Below are 18,657 nucleotides of genomic sequence, written 5' to 3'. Positions count from 1 at the left end.
GACAGTAAAGTCAAAATTAAACTTAAATGGATTGTATAGGACATGACATTTCAATAAACTTTCCAATTGTCATTTATTATCAATTGTGCTTAGTTCTCTTAGTATCCGTTGTTAAAAAGTAATCCTAGGTGAACTCAGGAGAGTGCACGTATTTTTAGACAGCAGAGTTTGCAAGAACATTTATAGCTGTTATACAGTTACAAACACTGCTGTACAGTGCTAAATACACGTGCACGCCCCTAAGCTCATATAATATCAGCCTCCTAGGTTTACTCTATAACAAAGGATACCAAAAGAAGAAAGCAAATTAGATAATAGAAGTAAATTGGAAACTCATGATGTTTTCCTAATTATTCTGTGATATTGTGTGTTTAATTATACAAAAAACACAAAATACTGGTCTGGATTACAATCACTTTTTATTTGCATGAAAAAACATTGTATATCATTGTATAGTAAAAAGCAGCATTACATGATATATGCACACAATGGTATAAATATACCTAACACTTGTGCTCTTGATACAAAGGGATTTATCAGACATATAATGTTCCCTTTATATATACAGTATGTGCTATTATCAGTTCTTGTGGCTTCTAACTAACATGAAAACATCTAACAGACATAATATCAAGTTACAGAACATGACACACATATTACATACCCAGTATACATGTAGGTTATAGTAGCCATTTAAATTAAACTGATTATGATCACGTATGTACCGGTTATTGATATTGTGTCTCATTAAATAAAATCAGTTTCCCCTCAGTAATTCCTCTGGTAAATAACATGTACAATGCTAAGCATCTACTGCTATAAGAAAAGGTTTATCCACATAATGTGCATAGTAAATATATCTTCCAGATGTCAATCATTTGAGACTGATGTTCTTGTTTATATAATTGTCTAACACTCTATTCATATAAAGACTCCTTTATTCTGTAAATTTAATTATTTTCTCCTCTATGTAAATCAAACGTACAACTCCTAACACTGACATATTAATAAACAACACTGGGGTGCTTTGGTGGTGCATGGTTGTGTAAACTGGTCAGTATGAGGACAGATCTGTATATTCCTGTGTGGTATTTGGATTCTATCACATTTATATGAGAGAAATTGAGGTGCACAGGAGCACTTTAAATCTGGGGCTTTTATAACTGGGAATTAGAAAGTATTATTTACAATATCATCCTTTTTGATGCTTCTATTTAGAGAGTTTGTCCTCTTTAGGAAAACTGTAAACAGGTTTGTATACTGTGTATATATAAAGTTTGTATGTAAATATTTGGTGTTTTGTGGTACCGGATTTCAATAAAAACCTTTTTTCCACTTTCTAAACATGTGAAAGGTTTCTTCCCTTGTGAATCCATTCATGCTTTTTCAGATTTCTCTTTTCTGTAAAACTTTTCCCACACTCTGTACATGTGAAAGGCTTTTCTCCTGTGTGACTCCTTTCATGCATTTCCAGATTACTCATTTGTCTAAAACTTTTCCCACACTCTGTACATGTGAAAGGCTTTTCCCCTGTGTGAATCCTTTCATGAGTTTTCAAATGATTGATTCGTGTAAAACTTTTTCCACACTCTGTACATGTGAAAGGCTTTTCTCCTGTGTGAATCCTTTCATGAGTTTTCAGATTACTCTTTTCTGCAAAACTTTTTCCACACTCTGTACATGTGAAAGGCTTTTCCCCTGTGTGAATCTTTTCATGACTTTTCAGACAATCCATTCGTGTAAAACTTTTTCCACACTCTGTACATGTGAACGGCATTTCTCCTGTGTGAATCCTTTCATGCTTTTTCAGATCACTCTTTTGTGTAAAACTTTTTCCACACTCTGTACATGTTAAAGGATTTTCTCCTGTGTGAATATTTTTATGACTTTTCAGATGATTCATTCGTGTAAAACATTTGCCGCACTCAGTACATGTGTGTGGTTTCTCACCTGTGTGAATTTTGTGATGTTCTAGTAGATGAGACTTCCATCTAAAGCTTTTCTCACATTCTGTACATTGGAAAGGTTGTTCCTTTGTATGAATCATTTGGCTAGACTGTAGACTTTTCTCTTCTTTAATAGGTTTTGAAAACTCAGTAAATATATGTGGTTTATCCTCTGGGATAATAATTTCACTAGATAAGTCATAAATGTTGTCCTCTTGTTTGATGACTAAATTACTCTCTGTACATAGTGATTGCTTTCCAGTTCCTGCCAATTCACTATCTCCTTTAAATATCTGCTGTGATATCCCCAATGTTTGTGAATAGTCATTAGTGTGTAAGACTATTGGAGTTTGCGGTATCATTCTGATGCTTGCTGTAGTGAAGGATGGAGATGAACTACTGACGTGTTTGTCTACATAAAAAGAAATGGAATAAAGAAAAATAAGACTGTTTATTCTTTATAATATAATTGATCTCATTAAAAAAAAACATTTTTTATACTCAAAAATGTCTTCCGTTTTGTATTTTTAAATTCATTTACCTGTAAATCACAAATTAAAAAGGATGACATAGAATGTAAACATTACTACATCATAGTAACCTAAATTACTGATGAAAACAAGTTATAGGGCTGTATTAAACAAGGTGCGTGTGGATAATGGGAGCCAGGTTACATACAGTGCACATACAGTGCTGCCTGGCTCATGCACAACCAGTTGGGTGAGAATATGATGTCTTAATCATCACCGACTAATAATCAGTGTGAGATGTTTTGAGAAGCAGTGACCTAATGATAATCTTTAGCTTTTGACTGTGGTTCTTCTATTTATATAAACAGACAAAAACTGTATTAGTTTAATAATACTCACTGTAAAAATAAGCACACAAATCAGTGGTGGTTCTGGGGTGGGGAACACTGGGTGAGTTGTGGGTGTTCCATGAGCGAGGTCAGGGGAGGGGAAGGTGGAGTTGCCGGAGTTCTGAGTAATGAACCAGGTCTTGGGATGAGGTTAGGCAGTTGTTAGATATAATATGTCTAAAAGGACAGAAGGGGGAGTACTATTTATTACCCTGTTACTCAGCAAAATAGGAGTTGTTCCTTCTTTATAACGTCACTGACACAAATGTTCTAATAGATGCAGATATAAATATAATAGTTTATATTTGTTTAATGAGTGATCTATTCTATTTTCCCAGTAATTAAAGTTAGCATAATATCTATTTTACTCACCTAACACATATGAGTGCATGATGATATCAGGCTCCAATGTCTGTGCTCAGGAAGAAGGTTCCCTTATTCACTCCAGTTACATCAATACCTGATATCTCTCAGTGCTCTGGCCGTGTCTGTAAAAAGTATATTAAATGGTTTAGACAAATAATAATAAATAATGGTTCTGTTTAACCTCTTAACGACCAAGGATGTACCAAGTACATCCTGCAAAAACTTTGAGTTAGTGACAATGGACGTACCTGGTAGGTCCTTGGTCTTGAGCACTGGAAGCGATTGCAGTGATACCTCGATATTGAGGCATCCTGCAATATGCTTTTTTAAGCATCCGATGCAAAGAGAGCCACTCTGTGGTCCTCTCTGCACCTGTAGCGATGGTGCCGACCGTTGGTGGGTGGGAGCTTAGCAGGAAGGTGGGTAGGGGGCTGATCGCTACCCGGCATCCAGTTCCTGTATGTGCAATGTGCACGCTGGGTGTCGGGAACATGCAGGGGGCCTAAAGGGGTGTGTGTTTGCAGCAACCACTGCTATCAATGTTCCTTGGATTGTGAAGTGAGAGGCGGGGGGGAGAATAAATATCAAAGGCTCTGGAAGGGGGAGGGGGTATTGAGGGGGGGCAAAACCCAAGATGACAGCTAATAGGTAGCGGCGGAGGGTTAGAGAGCTGTTTGGGGGGAATCAGGGAGGTTGGGGGCTAAGGGGGGTCTATCATAGCTGAGCAGATATTAAAAAAAGAAACACTTTTATTTTAGTACTGGCAGACTTTCTGCCAGTACTTAAGATGGCTGGGACAATTGTGGGTGGGGGAGGGAAGAGAGCTGTTTGGGAGGGATCAGGGGGTGGGATGTGTCAGGTGGGAGGCTAATCTCTACACTAAAGCTAAAATTAACCCTGCAAGCTCCCTAATTAACCTTGTCACTGCTGGTCATATTACAAGTGTGATGCGCAGCGGCATTTAGCGGCCTTCTAATTGCCAAAAAACAACACCAAAGCCATATATGTCTGCTATTTCTGAACAAAGTGGGATCCCAGAGAAGCATTTACAACCATTTGTGCCATAATTGAACAAGCTATTTATAAATAATTTCAGTGAGAAACCTAAAATTTGTAAAAAAAATTAGTAAAAAAGTTAAACTTTTTTTTTTTATTTGATCGCATTTGGCCGTGAAATGGTGGCATTAAATACACGAAAATGGGCCTAGATCAATACTTTGGGTTGTCTACTACACTACACTTTAGCTAAAATTAACCCTACAAGCTCCCTAATTAACCCCTTCACTGCTGGGCATAATAAACGTGTGGTGCACAGCGGTAATTAGCGGCCTTGTAATTACCAAAAAGCAATGCCAAAGCCATATATGTCTGCTATTTCTAAATAAAGGGAATCCCAGAGAAGGATTTACAACCAATTATTCCATAATTGCACAAGTTGTTTGTAAATAATTTCAGTGAGAAACCTAAAGTTTGTGAAAAAATTTGTGAAAAAGTAAACAATTTTTTTTTATTTGATTTAATTTGACAGTGAAATGGTGGCATGAAATATACCAAAATGGGCGTAGATCAATACTTTGGTATGCCTTCTAAAAATATATATATATACATGTCAAGGGATATTCAGGGATTCCTGACAGATATCAGTGTTCCAATGTAACTAGCGCTAATTTTGAAAAAAAGTGATTTGGGGGACTTCCGGTGGGCGGAGCTACAGTGTGGAAGCATCTCGACAGAGCTCCGTGTTTAACTCTACACAAAACCTATATTTAAGCTCCACACTGGCTCCCAAACTTTTCCTTGGCTACTTTATTGCTTAGCCTGGAGGCATCGAGTACTACAGATGCAGTTGTTTGAGAGGCGCAACAACTTTTACCCTCACCACTGGAAGAACTACGCTGCAGACGCCGATCCCCATCTTGCCTACCCTCGTGGAGCTTGCGATCTTACCCGGCTGGTGTCCTGCTCACCTCTGCCTTTACCAACCCCTACACCGCTACCACTGAGGAGCGCACTACCATCTCTGGGGGACAAATAACTTTGCCAAGCTGCTGGCTGTCACTGGACCTCTGAGGGTGCTCTGGAGGGTCGGGGCTCCACTCTGGAGCAGGCCTCTAGAGACTCGCATGTGACACTGCTGAGGCTAGTGTTCGGAAGACCTGAGTTGTGTGCTGGGAGCTTACGCATCAGAGACAGAGCCACCTGTGTAGTGGCGAACCCCTCCCGACCCACAGAGACTCTGAATGTAAGTAGCGGCAGACGACAAAGTACGCAGTATTTTAATTTTTTTCAGCAGCCTGCTCACGATCGTTCACAACTACACTAAATGCCAGTGCTAACTTTGTAGATTGCAGCCTTCACTCATAGAGCACTGTGTGTACTGCCATACTGTAACTTTTAGCAATCTCCACATACTTTTCCTGCTGCAAGAGACTTTGCCATATACCCTAGGAACCCCAGCTCCTGTATTGCTCGCTTTTCTCTGCACCCCCTCTTCTTTTTTTTCATATCCGCTGACCAGATATCCAACGATAGAGGGGTCAATTTGTACCAAGTGGACAAGCAATAAGGGACTCTTATACTCTAAGGCCTGACCCTGCGCTGCTGCAACATTTACTCTGAAGGTGCTACACCAATATAGGACTACACTCTGCTGCGGTGCTTTTATACCGGGGCACTGAAGAGCTATACACAAAAACCCCACCTGTGCCATTTTGGGTTTACAGGAGGACTTCCGGTGGGCGGGACTCACGGCAAGCAGAGAGCGAATGTGTCGCGCAGACCGGGGAAAAGCTAATCCGCCAGTTCCAAGCCCTTGGCTGTTATTGGAGCCGGGCGTACGCGCCACAAGTCAGCCTGGAGCACCATTAGAGACCGGGTGCCGGTGCCGAGTAGCACACGCTGAAAGTGGCACACGAACATGAGTATATTGATACTCCGCCGAGCCTGTCATTTGCTTTGAAAGCTTTGTAGCTGAAGCAGCACCTTCTGACTGACACTGTTGGGGAGGAACACGCTGGAAACAAGCACATGAATGCTGCAAATAAAGATAATCTGATTCTGATTCTGTAATATACTTCGTGGTTGCAAAGTGTAAAGCTTAAAGTCTGGGTGAATAATATAAATAAGAGGTGACATTCTCTGCTTACTGGCTGTGGTAATAGAAGTGCCAGACAGCACATTAACCTGTATAAAACAAGGTTGTCAAGGATAAGGCTAGTTTTTCTAGCAACAAAGGAAGAGGAGGCTGCAAGGGTTAAGTGTTGCATGGAAATCTGGTGGCATAAATTGCACAAAGTGTATGTGGAAAGTATGATTGTTTTCATAGACCCCAGTGAAGCTGCACACTTTATAAGAGCAAACCAACAAACCCCTCCTTAAAGACTCTTGTATAAATTTGTCATGTTATTCTGCTGGCACGCTATGAAAATATGCTAATAACCTGAACTGTGTTAGCGTTGCTTGGAGTCCTAAATGATTCAGTATTACAGCACAGTACTCAGCTTCTACAAAAGTCCTAGTGAAGAGGCTCACAGTTATTTATTAGTGGCTGTTTTCTCTCTTTCCCCATTCTCTTGATGCTTATATATACCCCGTAAGGAACTTTAAATCACGTAACATTTAGCACAATGGCTAAGAAAGGAAAGTAAAAATAAGAAGCGAGGAATACAGGAAAAGCTTATAGAGCTGTGTGCGTGACTTTTATTGGAACTCTCTTAATTGAGACTGTGAAACTTGCTTTGTATAGAATCAATACTAGGAAAGATAAAAGGATAAATGTCTCAATAATTGTTGAAATCTTCCTTACTAAAGAAGAAGAAGTTCCACAATCTGGACATTCAAATTTCTCAGCCCCTAAGTCTGGGTGCACCAGGATTTAATTGTATAAGATTAAACCTCTTGTGGGACTGATAGTACCCAGTGAAAAAGCTGGCCATAGGCCTGTTTGATGCAGGAAGCTACAATAAATGTTTTGGATAAATAAGCCTTTGAAGTTACAGCTAAGATAGAGAGCACACAATACTGGAATAATGTTTTCTAGTCTAAAAAGCTTTTTGCAGTAAAATTCTAAAGTTATCTATACACTATGCATAGAATTATATTTTTATGTTGATGTTTATGGTTAATATTTTGAACAGTGTCCCATATATAATTGTTGACTGTTAATAGATTCAAACGAAAAGATTTGGGCCTCACTATAGTGGTGTAAAGAAGCCGATTAGTCTATGTGGGTTATCTTATTATAAACTGAGTATATATTCTTGAACTAAAAGGTCTAATCCTGATTGTTAAGTGATCTTGCTACATACAAACAAGAAAAACAGGATGTAGACCTGACTTATTACGGTTTACCTATCAGTAGGCCTAGCCTTTAAGATAATCCTGCTCTGAATAGATAGAAGAACTGCATTATTTGTATATATATTTTTGCCATTTATTTGGTCTCTACATAAGGGTTTATTACATTGTAAATATATTTTAGAGGCTTCACAGAGTGTGTCACTCATTTTCTATATAATATGCTATGCTGATCTCATGTACTATATCAAGATAGTGTAAATCTATGAAAAAAGCTATACAGAGGTTGACAACTATCGTATGTTAACCTGTGCATAGGCCTAGACTTTTAGGCCAAATACTTATTGTAATGTAACTTTGCTATCTGACCATAAGAAATCAAGGGCCTAGATTGCAAAGAGCTAAGGTTAGCTATTAGTAAATTTGCCTACTTTTCTATTAAAACAATGCAACAGTATTTGGTGCTTAAAAGTTACAAGATTTCCCCCTCACTACAATAGTGTGCACACTTTTTTTTCTTTTCTTTTTTTTCTCCACACATTTTTTTCTTTTTTTTTTTCTCTCTTACACTTTCCTCTCGAGGAACTGTAAAATCACCTATCACTATTAGACACTGTGATTCACCACTTCAGACACGCTGGTCAGAGGTTGTCTGCTGACCTTCAAATAGTCTACACCCGCTTTTTTTTTCCCCCCTTTTCGGGGGATTCCTCCCTTTCTTTTTCACTGTTCCACTTGTTTTTAACAAACATTCACTTCTTTCTCCCACATACACAGCCAATTCTCACCCAAGGGGAGTAGATCAACATAAATGGACAGATTTGTCCATAATTTAAAAGATAAATCACCAATAACTATGGCTAAAAATAGAGAGAGAAATAGGAACAAAAATGCTAATGAACAAACACAAGAGAGCTCAGAAAGCCTGAATGCAAAGCATGTTAATATAGATACACAATTGCTAATAAATCAGATATCAGCCCTAATGATGCCCCAGTTTGACACATTAAGATTAGAACTTTCAGTAGTTTCAAATGAAGTAAAACAATTTAATCAGAGGTTAGGAGAGGCAGAAAATCGAATCTCTGATTTAGAGAACCAATTGAGTATTAAAAGTAATATAATTGAGACACTCTCAGGGCAAATCACAAAATTACAAGAGAGAGTTGACACAGCAGAAGACAGATCGAGAAGGAACAATTTAAGATTTATAGGCATATCAGAAAAATTTGCAAATTCAGATCTAAAAGCATTAATTACAAAGGAAATTCCAAAACGGCTAGGAATACTAAGAGATGGCTCAGAAATTATAGTTGAAAGAGCACACAGATTAGGTTTCAACAAACAGTAGGTGACAGAAGATCGCCCAAATAGGTCTTTCTCCAGACCTGTAATAGCTAAATTTCTAAATTATAAAGATAAATTAGAAATCTTAAAACACTTTAAAAAAACTTTCAGAACCGCTAATGCTGGAGGATAGGAAGATTCTTATCTTCCAGGATTTTTATTTGGAAACTTCCAATAAAAGTAAAGTAATGTCCCACCTGTGCTCACAGTTTATCCAAAAAGGAATACAAGTGTTTGTAGTCTATCCTGCTATATTAAAGATAGGGGATAAGGAAGGTTTTAAATCTTTCCAGAACAGTGAAGAAGCTACACAGTATCTTGCTAAAAAATCATGAAAGTTATGATGATATATACCCAGATGGTGCTAAATGATATTTATTCCCCTTTGTTTTTCTTTGTCGTTTTTTTTTTTTTTTTTTCTCTCTCAGCCTTCTCTATTAATATAGATCTAATAATAGTAATAGGAGTAACTAAGGTGGTTATACCACCAATAAAACCTTCTAGAATAATAATATGGTTATTGGTTTAAAACAGTCACTTCATCTTACATCATGGAATGTTGGGGGGAATTGTTTCACCGATACAAAGAAAGATAATTATTAAACATCTTAAAAAATTTAATACTGATATTGCATTCCAGCAAGAGGTTAGATTATCCGCAGTGGAAGCAGCTAAATTGAAAATTAATTGGGTAAAAGAAATATTGGCCACACCATGCACAGAAAGGAAAAAAGGAGTCGCTATTCTGCTGAGTAAAAATTTGGACTATAAAATTTTAGAGGTCAAACTAGATGAAAATGCTTGCTTTCTTATAATGCAAATAGAAATTAGGAAGAAGATATACACTATATGTAATGTATATGGTTCAAATAATTTAGATATGGATTTTTGGGGGAAACTTCAGGCACTATTGCTGAACTACGTAGAGACAAATTTAATAATAGCCGGAAAGTTCAACCTAACGCCTAAATTTCCAATAGACAGGAAAAGCACAAAAGGCAGAGGGAAGGACTATAGAATAGCCAAGGAAATGAGAATTTTACACACATTTAAATAACACTTAAAGTATCTGATATTTGGCGAGTCCAGTACCCAGATGTTAAAAGATTTACATGCCTATCTAAATCACTATTATCACTCTCTAGGATTGATTATTTTTTAGTAGCTGATTGCATTCTTAAAATAGAATCTAAGACTGATATAAAGGACTTCGCAATCTCTGATCATGCACCCATCACACTAGAATTTTCTTTAGATGATATAAAAACTAGTAGCCATAAAAGAAACTCCTTTTATTTCCCCAAATATATGTTAAAAAAACTCATCCTTTGTAGCCATGTTAAAAGAAAAATGGCATATCTTACTAAATCTAAACAGAGAATATGAAGATAGATTAGAAAACCTATGGGAAACAGCAAAAGCTGTATTAAGGGGAGAAATAGTAAGTTTTATGACTAGATTTAGGAAAAAAAGAAAGGAGAGAGAAAAGCAACTTACTAACCAACTAACTAATATGTTCAATAGATATCTTCAGTGTGGCTCAAAGAATAATTGGTCAAAATATATCCAGGTGAAACAGGAGCGAGATCTATTCTATCTACGAGAAGCTACAAGAGAGGAACTTAAAAAGAAGGCAAAATATATGAAATTTGGGAATAAAACAGGTAGCTATTTAGCTAGACTAGTGAAATCTGAAAAGAAAAATAGTATAATATCCGCAATAAGAGTATATGACACACTCCTACATAACCCTACAGAGATTAATGAGATCTTTCATCACATATTCCAAAAATTTTACAGTGCATGTGAGGTAGATACTGTTAATAAGGAATGATTCTGGGAAACTATTGTAACCCCTAATTTGTCAGCAGATGAAATTGAAAAAATTAACTCACCAATTACAGAGGAGGAAGTAGAGGGAATAATAAATAAATCTAAATTAAACAAAGCCCCTGGACCAGACCAGTTCCCAGCCGAATTTTATAAAATATTAAATAAAGAAATCTTACCACATTTGACTAGATTATTTAACTACTACTACATAGAGAATAGTGCAATGTCAAGGAATTTTACTAGAGCTGTCACAATTATGATTTTTAAAAAAGGAAGGGATCCTGAGAGGGTAGACTCATACAGGCCAATCTCTCTACTTAATGTAGACTATAAGATTTTGGCTACTATAGTAGCAGAAAGATTAAAAAATATCATGGGTAATATTATACATCCCAATCAGGTGGGTTTCATGAATGGTAGAAGCTCTGTAGTAAATATTCGAAAAGCATGCATCATTATTGAATATTTTAAAGAAATATCGAATCAACCTGAAAAACTCCATAAACCAAATCAGGATGCAGCTATAGTAGCTTTAGATGCTGAAAAAGTTTTTGACGCAGTGCAGTGGGACCATCTTTTTACGTCTCTGCTTAAATTTGTTTTTTCAGGACCATTTGCGAACTTTATCAAAACTATTTATAATAATCCGGTTTCTACAATTTCGGTGAATGGGATAGAATCTGCAGAAATAACACTGGAAAGAGGTACCAGACAAGGCTGCCCCTATCTCCCTTTCTATTTAATTTATCGATTGAGTCGCTAGGGATTAAAATTCGCCAGGTGCTGCAAGGGGTTTTATGTAAAAATATAGAAGAATTTTTTTTATTATATGCGGATGATATACTGATTTTTCTAAGAAATAGTAAGTATAATATCCCAAAATTAATGGAAATAATAGAATTATATAGTTCTTTCTCAGGTTATAAAGTCAACGTTAATAAATCGGAACTCTTATGGCTCAACAAATATAAGGACTCGTATAAAAGCCCGTTCAAAGTCGTTGATCAAATTACGTATATAGGCATCAATCTAAGTAAGAATTCAAAATGTTGGTATGATATAAACTTAATTCCAATTCTCCAGAAAATATATCTCCAGCTAAATGCTTGGAAACATTTACCATTAACATTATCGGGAAAGATTGGACTAATTAAAATTATTATCTTCCCTAAGATCCTGTATAAATTACAGAACCTACCTCTTCTAAAGAAGGCAGATATCATATTGTTTAATAAAAATATAACAGAATTTCTATGGGGAAATAAAAGGAGAAAAATCTCATTAAAAATACTATCAAACTCAAAAGAATATGGGGCTATGCATTACCAGATATTGGGAATTATAATCTAGCATGCTTGGTCAAAATAGCAGCTGAATGGCTGATAGACAAAGGGCTCAATGATATATTGTTCGCCAGCTCAAACCTTCTTTTTCTCGCTGACACTCGCAGGGCTGCCCCGGTGCAATGATCGAAAAAAAGGGGCAGTCCCTGCGAGTTGCGAGATGGCACCTATTAAAAGTAATGGAGCTTGCTGGATAGGGAAACTTCGCTCCTTAGTGCGAAGTTAGCAGAGAGCAGGGGGAGCACTTTAAAATTAAAATCCTGCAGCCAATATAACTCACATTACGCTGCTTTCTGCTTATAGCATCTTACATTCGCTTATATGTTCGTATGCATTAGTTTTTCTATTGGGGTTATAAGTGTTCGTATTGTTTTGACAAAAGCTCGCCACCTTTTAGTTGGCGAGAAAAAACTGTGATATCTGCAATGCGAAAATCTTTATAGAATTACGCTGGGATTAGTGAGACATTTTCATATACGCCCATGGAACGCCCATGTTCAGCCCATTTTACGAAAAAACAACAATTACGCTTTGCATTTTGTATTTATAAATTCAAATTTCTGTGTGATTTTTGCACATTCAGTGTACTACAATTACGATTTACGCTGTGAATATTTCATTTGATTTATTCCTGTGTAAATTAGATACTAATTTTACGTTTTTGTTAACATACGATTTCTGGTGAAGAATTTTGTTACGATTTTGATGCACCTTAACAATACAATTTTTCCCTGCTTATTTTTGTGTGAATGATTCAAATATTTGTTTTGTATAATGTTTAAAATATGAATTTTGTTGTGCACATTTCATATGAAAATGCAGTATACGCCCCTTAGCGAGACACCCTGTTTTCAGGGTAAAAAATGGCTTTAGATCATTCCACAAGGGAAATAGAAGGACTGGCGAGCATTCTTTAATAATCTCGCCAGCTCAGAGAGCTTTCAATCATCGAGCCCAAAGAATATTTTACAGATAAATTATTAGAAGAAGAGATTGTGAAACCTTATATACTAAGAGCGTTATTACATACGCAAATTAAAGATATCCCACAGAATATCAAAAATTTCAGTTCATATTTTGGCATTATAAAAGCTTGGCAACAATACTGGAAGAAACTAAAAGTTAATTTTACAGAATCCAATTTTTTAACAATAACTGGCTATCCTCCGTTTCCAGAAGCATTAAAATCTGCAGTATTCCATAGATGGAAAAGAAAGGGTTTAATAAGTATTAGTCAAATGATCAACTTTACTTCAGATATAGCACAGATTAAAACATTTGAAGAGCTAAGAGGTGAATTTGACCTCCCTAGCAAAGATTTATTTGCTTACTTACAATTAAGAGACCTTGTCAATAAATTATTACATAATCAAAATAATGAATGGGGTTGGCCTTCACTTACTCATATTCTGGATCTATGCAAGATGGAAACATTTTCTATAAAAAAAAATGGTATAAGGAGTCATTAAAACAGGAGGGCAACTTATATCTGCAATTGATCACCAAGAAATGGCATCTGAAGGGATTAACAGAATTTAATGAAGAATATATACAAAATAGCATTATGAGAATTAATAAGATCTTCATCTCTACCAATTTTAGAGAAGCACACATTAATATACTAAATCAAACATATCTTACTCCTTCTGCTATGACAAGACGGATTAGCAAAACACAAGATGAATGTGTCAAATGTGGTAGCAGGGGGGCTGATATTGTGCATTACTTTTGGGAATGCACATTAGTTAGACAATACTGGAACAAAATGAGTTTCTGGCTATCGAGGATATTAAAAACAGAGAAGAAAATCTATCGAGATCTAGTATTCATTTTGTTCCCTCCGGATAAATTTTTTTATTAATAATAAGGAATTTATTGAATAAGCTATTGGGGTGGCTAGGTTCTTATTATTGAAAACATGGATCTAGAAAAAACTGCCTGCTATAGCTGAAGTAAATAATCATATCTTTAAACAAATGACTATAGAACAATGTTTACTGGAGATAGATAAAACCAATGAAGTTGAAAGATTCTTTAAAAAATGGGAAATATTTATATATTCACAGTCATTGGATATGAAAAAGAAAATTATTTACCCACTTAGATCTACAGAGTACGTAATGAATGCAATACTCAGAAATGAATTACCCCTGGTATACTAAGTTAAGAATAAGAGAAGGCTGAGGACATTGTAAATATTATTTTTTTCTCTCTCTTCTTCTTTCTTTTTTCGCATAGTATGTAACAACAATCTTATCCATTTAGGGAAGAATTAACTGCTTTTTGTGTTATTGAGGAAGGAATTGGGTTTGGGGGATTGAGATGTCATTAAATTTCTTTATGTAAGCCCGTGGTAAACTGGCTGGTGCATAAACCAGAAGGAAACTTTTATGTTATTATTTTATTAGTTCAAAATGTATATTTACAACCCCTAAATATGTAAACTTGAGATGTAATACCCCCCCACCCTTGACTATTTCCTTTGTTTCTTTTTTCTGTACCCTTCATGAATTTTTTCAATAAAAATATATATAAAAAAAACCCCACCTGGGCCTCCGCCTGCTTTGATTTACTGCCCTTTGGTGATACATCATACAACACAGCCTCTGGCAGGACCTATAACTTGCACCTCTGCTGTATGACACTGCAGCACACTGGGATACAACTTTCATTCTACAGGCTGGACTCTACACTGTGCAGGTACTATAGTTCTTCACTTGCCATCCACCAATAGCTGGATCTGCCCTTTTCCAAGGACTGTGACAACAGGAGATAGGAACCCTTGAAGTTCAGTGGTAGTGTCTCTACTCCCCCTTTCCCGCTCTATGGTCTGGAGCGGGTCATAACCTCCTTCCTTTTACCGTCAGTGTCCAGTAGTGACTTATTCCCTGAGGAGAGATACACTGCTGCCTACCAACGCATTGGCCTCTCTTTGATTGCCTTACTCATCTATATGGACAAATTTCTGACTGCTCCTAAAATGTCGAATAGATATAAATCTCAACAGGAGAAAAAACATAGGCAACCCCCAGACCCGAACCAGCATGTCTCTCCTACAAAATCTGCTGCTACCCAGGAGACTGAAAGTTCCAACTCGGGAGAGCAACACCTAAACTCTCTATTATTGTCCAAGCTAGACATCCTACAAAAGGGTATGGATAATCTAACGTCTGAAGTTAAGCAATTTAACTCCCGGTTGACAGGAGCAGAGCAGAGAATATCTGACCTGGAAGATAGCCATCACACCTCCTCCATCCAGGTTAAAGAATTACTCCAACAAAATAAATAGCTGCACCAAAAAGTGGATGATTTGGAGAATCGCTCACGCAGGAACAATGTGCGCCTGGTGGGACTTCCGAAATCTGTCCGGCCATCAGAACTACTGTATTTTGCCGAGCATTCTCTTCCTAACCTACTGGGTATCCCTGCAGAATATATTCCGATGAAAGAAGAAAGAGCTCACCGAATTGGTGGGGATAGACCATTGACAACAGGGAAAGACACTCCCCCTCGTGGGGCGATGATTAAATATCTCAACTTTCAGTCTAAAATCCAACTCCTCAAAGCATATAGAAAAGTTGAACTACTACTGTATGATGAAAAGAGACTCTACATTTTCCAAGACTATTCTTCAGAGGTCGCTAAGAAAAGGAAAGACTTTTTCCCATTATGCAGCTCCCTACATAAAGAAAAAAGTCAGGCTATCCTGCTTTTTTAAGCACGTCTAAAACTACGCGCCCGACAAGGCTTCAAATTCTTTGACTCACCCAGAGAGGCTCAAGACTTTCTGGACCAGGAAAGAGACATGTCTGACTGCCCCTCCCCAACTTGGAGAGACTCTCCTGGTTGACTTGACTAATAATTTTGCTGCCTACCTTCAGGTTGCTTAGTCTGGGTACTGATTTTATACCTCAGACTCTTCTTCTGACGAACTCAAGAAGATTTCTAGATGGATAGGTATTGTATTGCAATGTTCAGGACTGTTGCTGTTAATGTCCCGATTGTTATTTGTATTTTTGTTATGTTTTTGATGTATATGTTGCGGCTATGTGTCTCTTACTTACTACCTGACATGAATGTAGAACATTATCATCAAGTATGTCTCCCCCCCCTCCCTATTATAGCAACTTTTATAGGGGCAACTTATATGATGTTGATTATGTTGCTGCTATGTGTCTCTTACTTACTACCTGACATGAATGTAGAACATTATCAAGTATGTCTCCCCCCCCTCCCTATTATAGCAACTTTTATAGGGGTGACTTATATGATGTTGATATATCTATACCTTAACAGCCTGAAAGCTAATGCACCCTCTGGCCAGGCTTCATTTCTCCCCATGGGTGGATTTGGGTCACCTATCGGTGAGTTGAGAGGTTGTCAGTATCTACTCCCATTAAGGTTTAAATGTCCATAAAAATAATCTCGTGGAATGTGGGGGGAATTAATTCCCCTATTAAGAGGATAACCCATCTTAAAAAGTTGCAGGCTCATATCATGCTCCTGCAAGAAACCCACCTGACAGCTGTAGAGCATGATAAACTTAAAGCTAATGGGTATCAGAGGTCCTTAGTGCCCCTTACAATAGTTCTAGTAGAGGAGTAGCCCTTTTTATATGACAAGGCCTAGACTATGAGTTGGGAGATGTGATAACAGACCCGGAGGGTAGGTTTCTTATTGCTAGAATCAAGTGGCAGGGAGACTGGTACACCTTATGCAATGTATATGGCCCTAATCACAGAGCGCCCACATTTTGGAGTTCACTAACCTCCTTGGTGGCTCAACATCTAGACACTAAGCTCATCATAGCGGGCGATTTTAACTAGGGCTGCAACTAACGATTATTTTCATAATCGATTAATCGGCCGATTATTTTTTCGATTAATCGACTAATCGGATAAAAAGAGAATCAATAATAGTTTTCTATGTTTTAAATAAAATCCACATAATGAGTGTTACAAATATAAACTTCAGACTAAAACTTTACATTAACACAACTGTTTCTTCAATTTTTAAGCAGCAGAGCACAGTTTTATAATTAAACAAAACAAAACCACAAACTGTTTGAAAAGAGGTAGAACTAGAAAGAGTTAGACTATCACTGTTAATAACATTTTGTTATTCACTATTTCAGAAACTTTGCATTGAAATGCAAAAATCTCAACATGTCCACATGCTTCTGGCTAAGGCTGGTTCTCCGTATGCAGCTATAATTCCTGCAGCAGAGAAAAGGCTGTTTAGGTGTATAAGTAGGGTTTTGCCAATTTCACCAAAGTGGGATATTTATCTTTGTTAGCTCTTCGCCAATGCTAAGTGTTTTCTACCTTGGCAAGGGGCCTCTCAATAAAGTAACCCTTGACTTCATTCTAACATAAAAATATCTTGAATATCTATACACAATGGTAAATAACCAGCTATAAGGTTAGGGGAAATATCTAGTCCGCTCTAAAAATAACAAATATAAACTTATAAAGGTAGAATCTGGTACATATTATCACAATTTATTAAAAATATAAAAAAAACAATAAAAAACAAAATCAGAAGCGCTAAGGACTGTATATCAATAACTGGACAAAGCCTTACACATTTATTTATACAGTACATATAATCAGCAATAGCAAGCAATACGCTAATAATTGTGTAAACAGATAAAAGTGCACATCAATGTAAATAACTCCCATCAATCTAGGGGCAAGGTGTAAACAACAAGCTTGGCACTATATCATGAAAAGCATAGTTCCAAATCACCAGATTTAATATAAACAATCCAAATGATGACGATTATAGCTGGGTTGCACATAAGCCAGGGGTAGTTGTAAACGTATACTGTCCTGAAAAAGTGAAAAGTAGACGTCTGTAGATGTCCTTTAGGCTAAAGACATAACCATAAAACACAATACCATGTGCAGGAGCTCATTGGAGTGAAGCAGCTGGTGTTGTGCACAGACCAACTAATTGCAAACCAACTAATCGATTCATCGATTATGAGATTCGTTGACAACTATTTTCATAATCGATTATTATCGATTATGACGATTAGTTGTTGCAGCTCTAATTTTAACCTTACGCCAAACCCAGTCCTAGACAGATTTTGAGAACCGACCAGCTCCCGACTGCCCCAGAAAAAGAGAGAAATGACGGTTTACCCCACCAAAGTATTTAATACCTTATACAACTCATTAGGGGTCCAAGATGTATGGAGGAGACATAACCCTGCAGGCAGAGACTATACCTGTGCCTCTCGTGCACACAATTCCCTCTCACGAATAGACCTCTTCCTCACCTCCGCCTCATTAGAATTCCTGGTCACAGAAACTAAAATTGCCAACATTACCATTTCTGACCATGCACCTATTTATCATTTACACCAACCCCTCATCCGACGAATAAGAGACTATTCAGATTTCCAACTCACCTTATAAAATCTCCTGACTTTATAATGTACCTAACGAGACAATGGGACGACTTTTTATCTAACAATAGGGCGCACCTGTCAACCCCAATTCTTTTCTGGGAAACGGACAAAGCTGTTCTCAGAGGCGACATCATTGCCTACTTAACCAAACAGAATAGACTCCAAACTGGCAAAGACGAACACTACAACACCCAACTAACCAATACATATACTAAATATTGCCAAGTTCCTACCGCACAGAGTAGGTCTTCC

General features: G+C 37.1%; 1 protein-coding gene across 3 annotated transcripts in view; it reads right to left on the bottom strand.

The window, feature by feature from the left end:
- Positions 1-402: 402 nt before the first annotated feature.
- LOC128659971 (gastrula zinc finger protein XlCGF7.1-like) overlaps positions 403-18,657 on the bottom strand; it is a 61,406-nt gene continuing 43,151 nt past the window's right edge. The window contains exons 1-3 of one of the 3 annotated variants that reach the window (XM_053713565.1): positions 3,178-3,294; positions 2,816-2,982; positions 403-2,358 (exon numbers count right to left, since the gene is read on the bottom strand). In XM_053713565.1, the coding sequence (XP_053569540.1) occupies positions 1,340-2,308 (969 nt within the window). In that variant the 5' untranslated portion in view covers positions 2,309-2,358; positions 2,816-2,982; positions 3,178-3,294 and the 3' untranslated portion in view covers positions 403-1,339. Of the gene's footprint in view, positions 2,359-2,815; positions 2,983-3,177; positions 3,295-18,657 lie in introns of those variants that run through there. The other 2 variants (XM_053713564.1, XM_053713566.1) reach the window with 2 other exon arrangements.

This window comes from Bombina bombina, chromosome 5 (genome assembly GCF_027579735.1).
Source record: "Bombina bombina isolate aBomBom1 chromosome 5, aBomBom1.pri, whole genome shotgun sequence".
NCBI classification, from domain to species: Eukaryota; Metazoa; Chordata; class Amphibia; order Anura; family Bombinatoridae; genus Bombina; species Bombina bombina.
The sequence above is the reverse complement of the archived record's forward strand: the minus strand, read 5'-3'. Positions and strand labels throughout refer to the sequence as shown.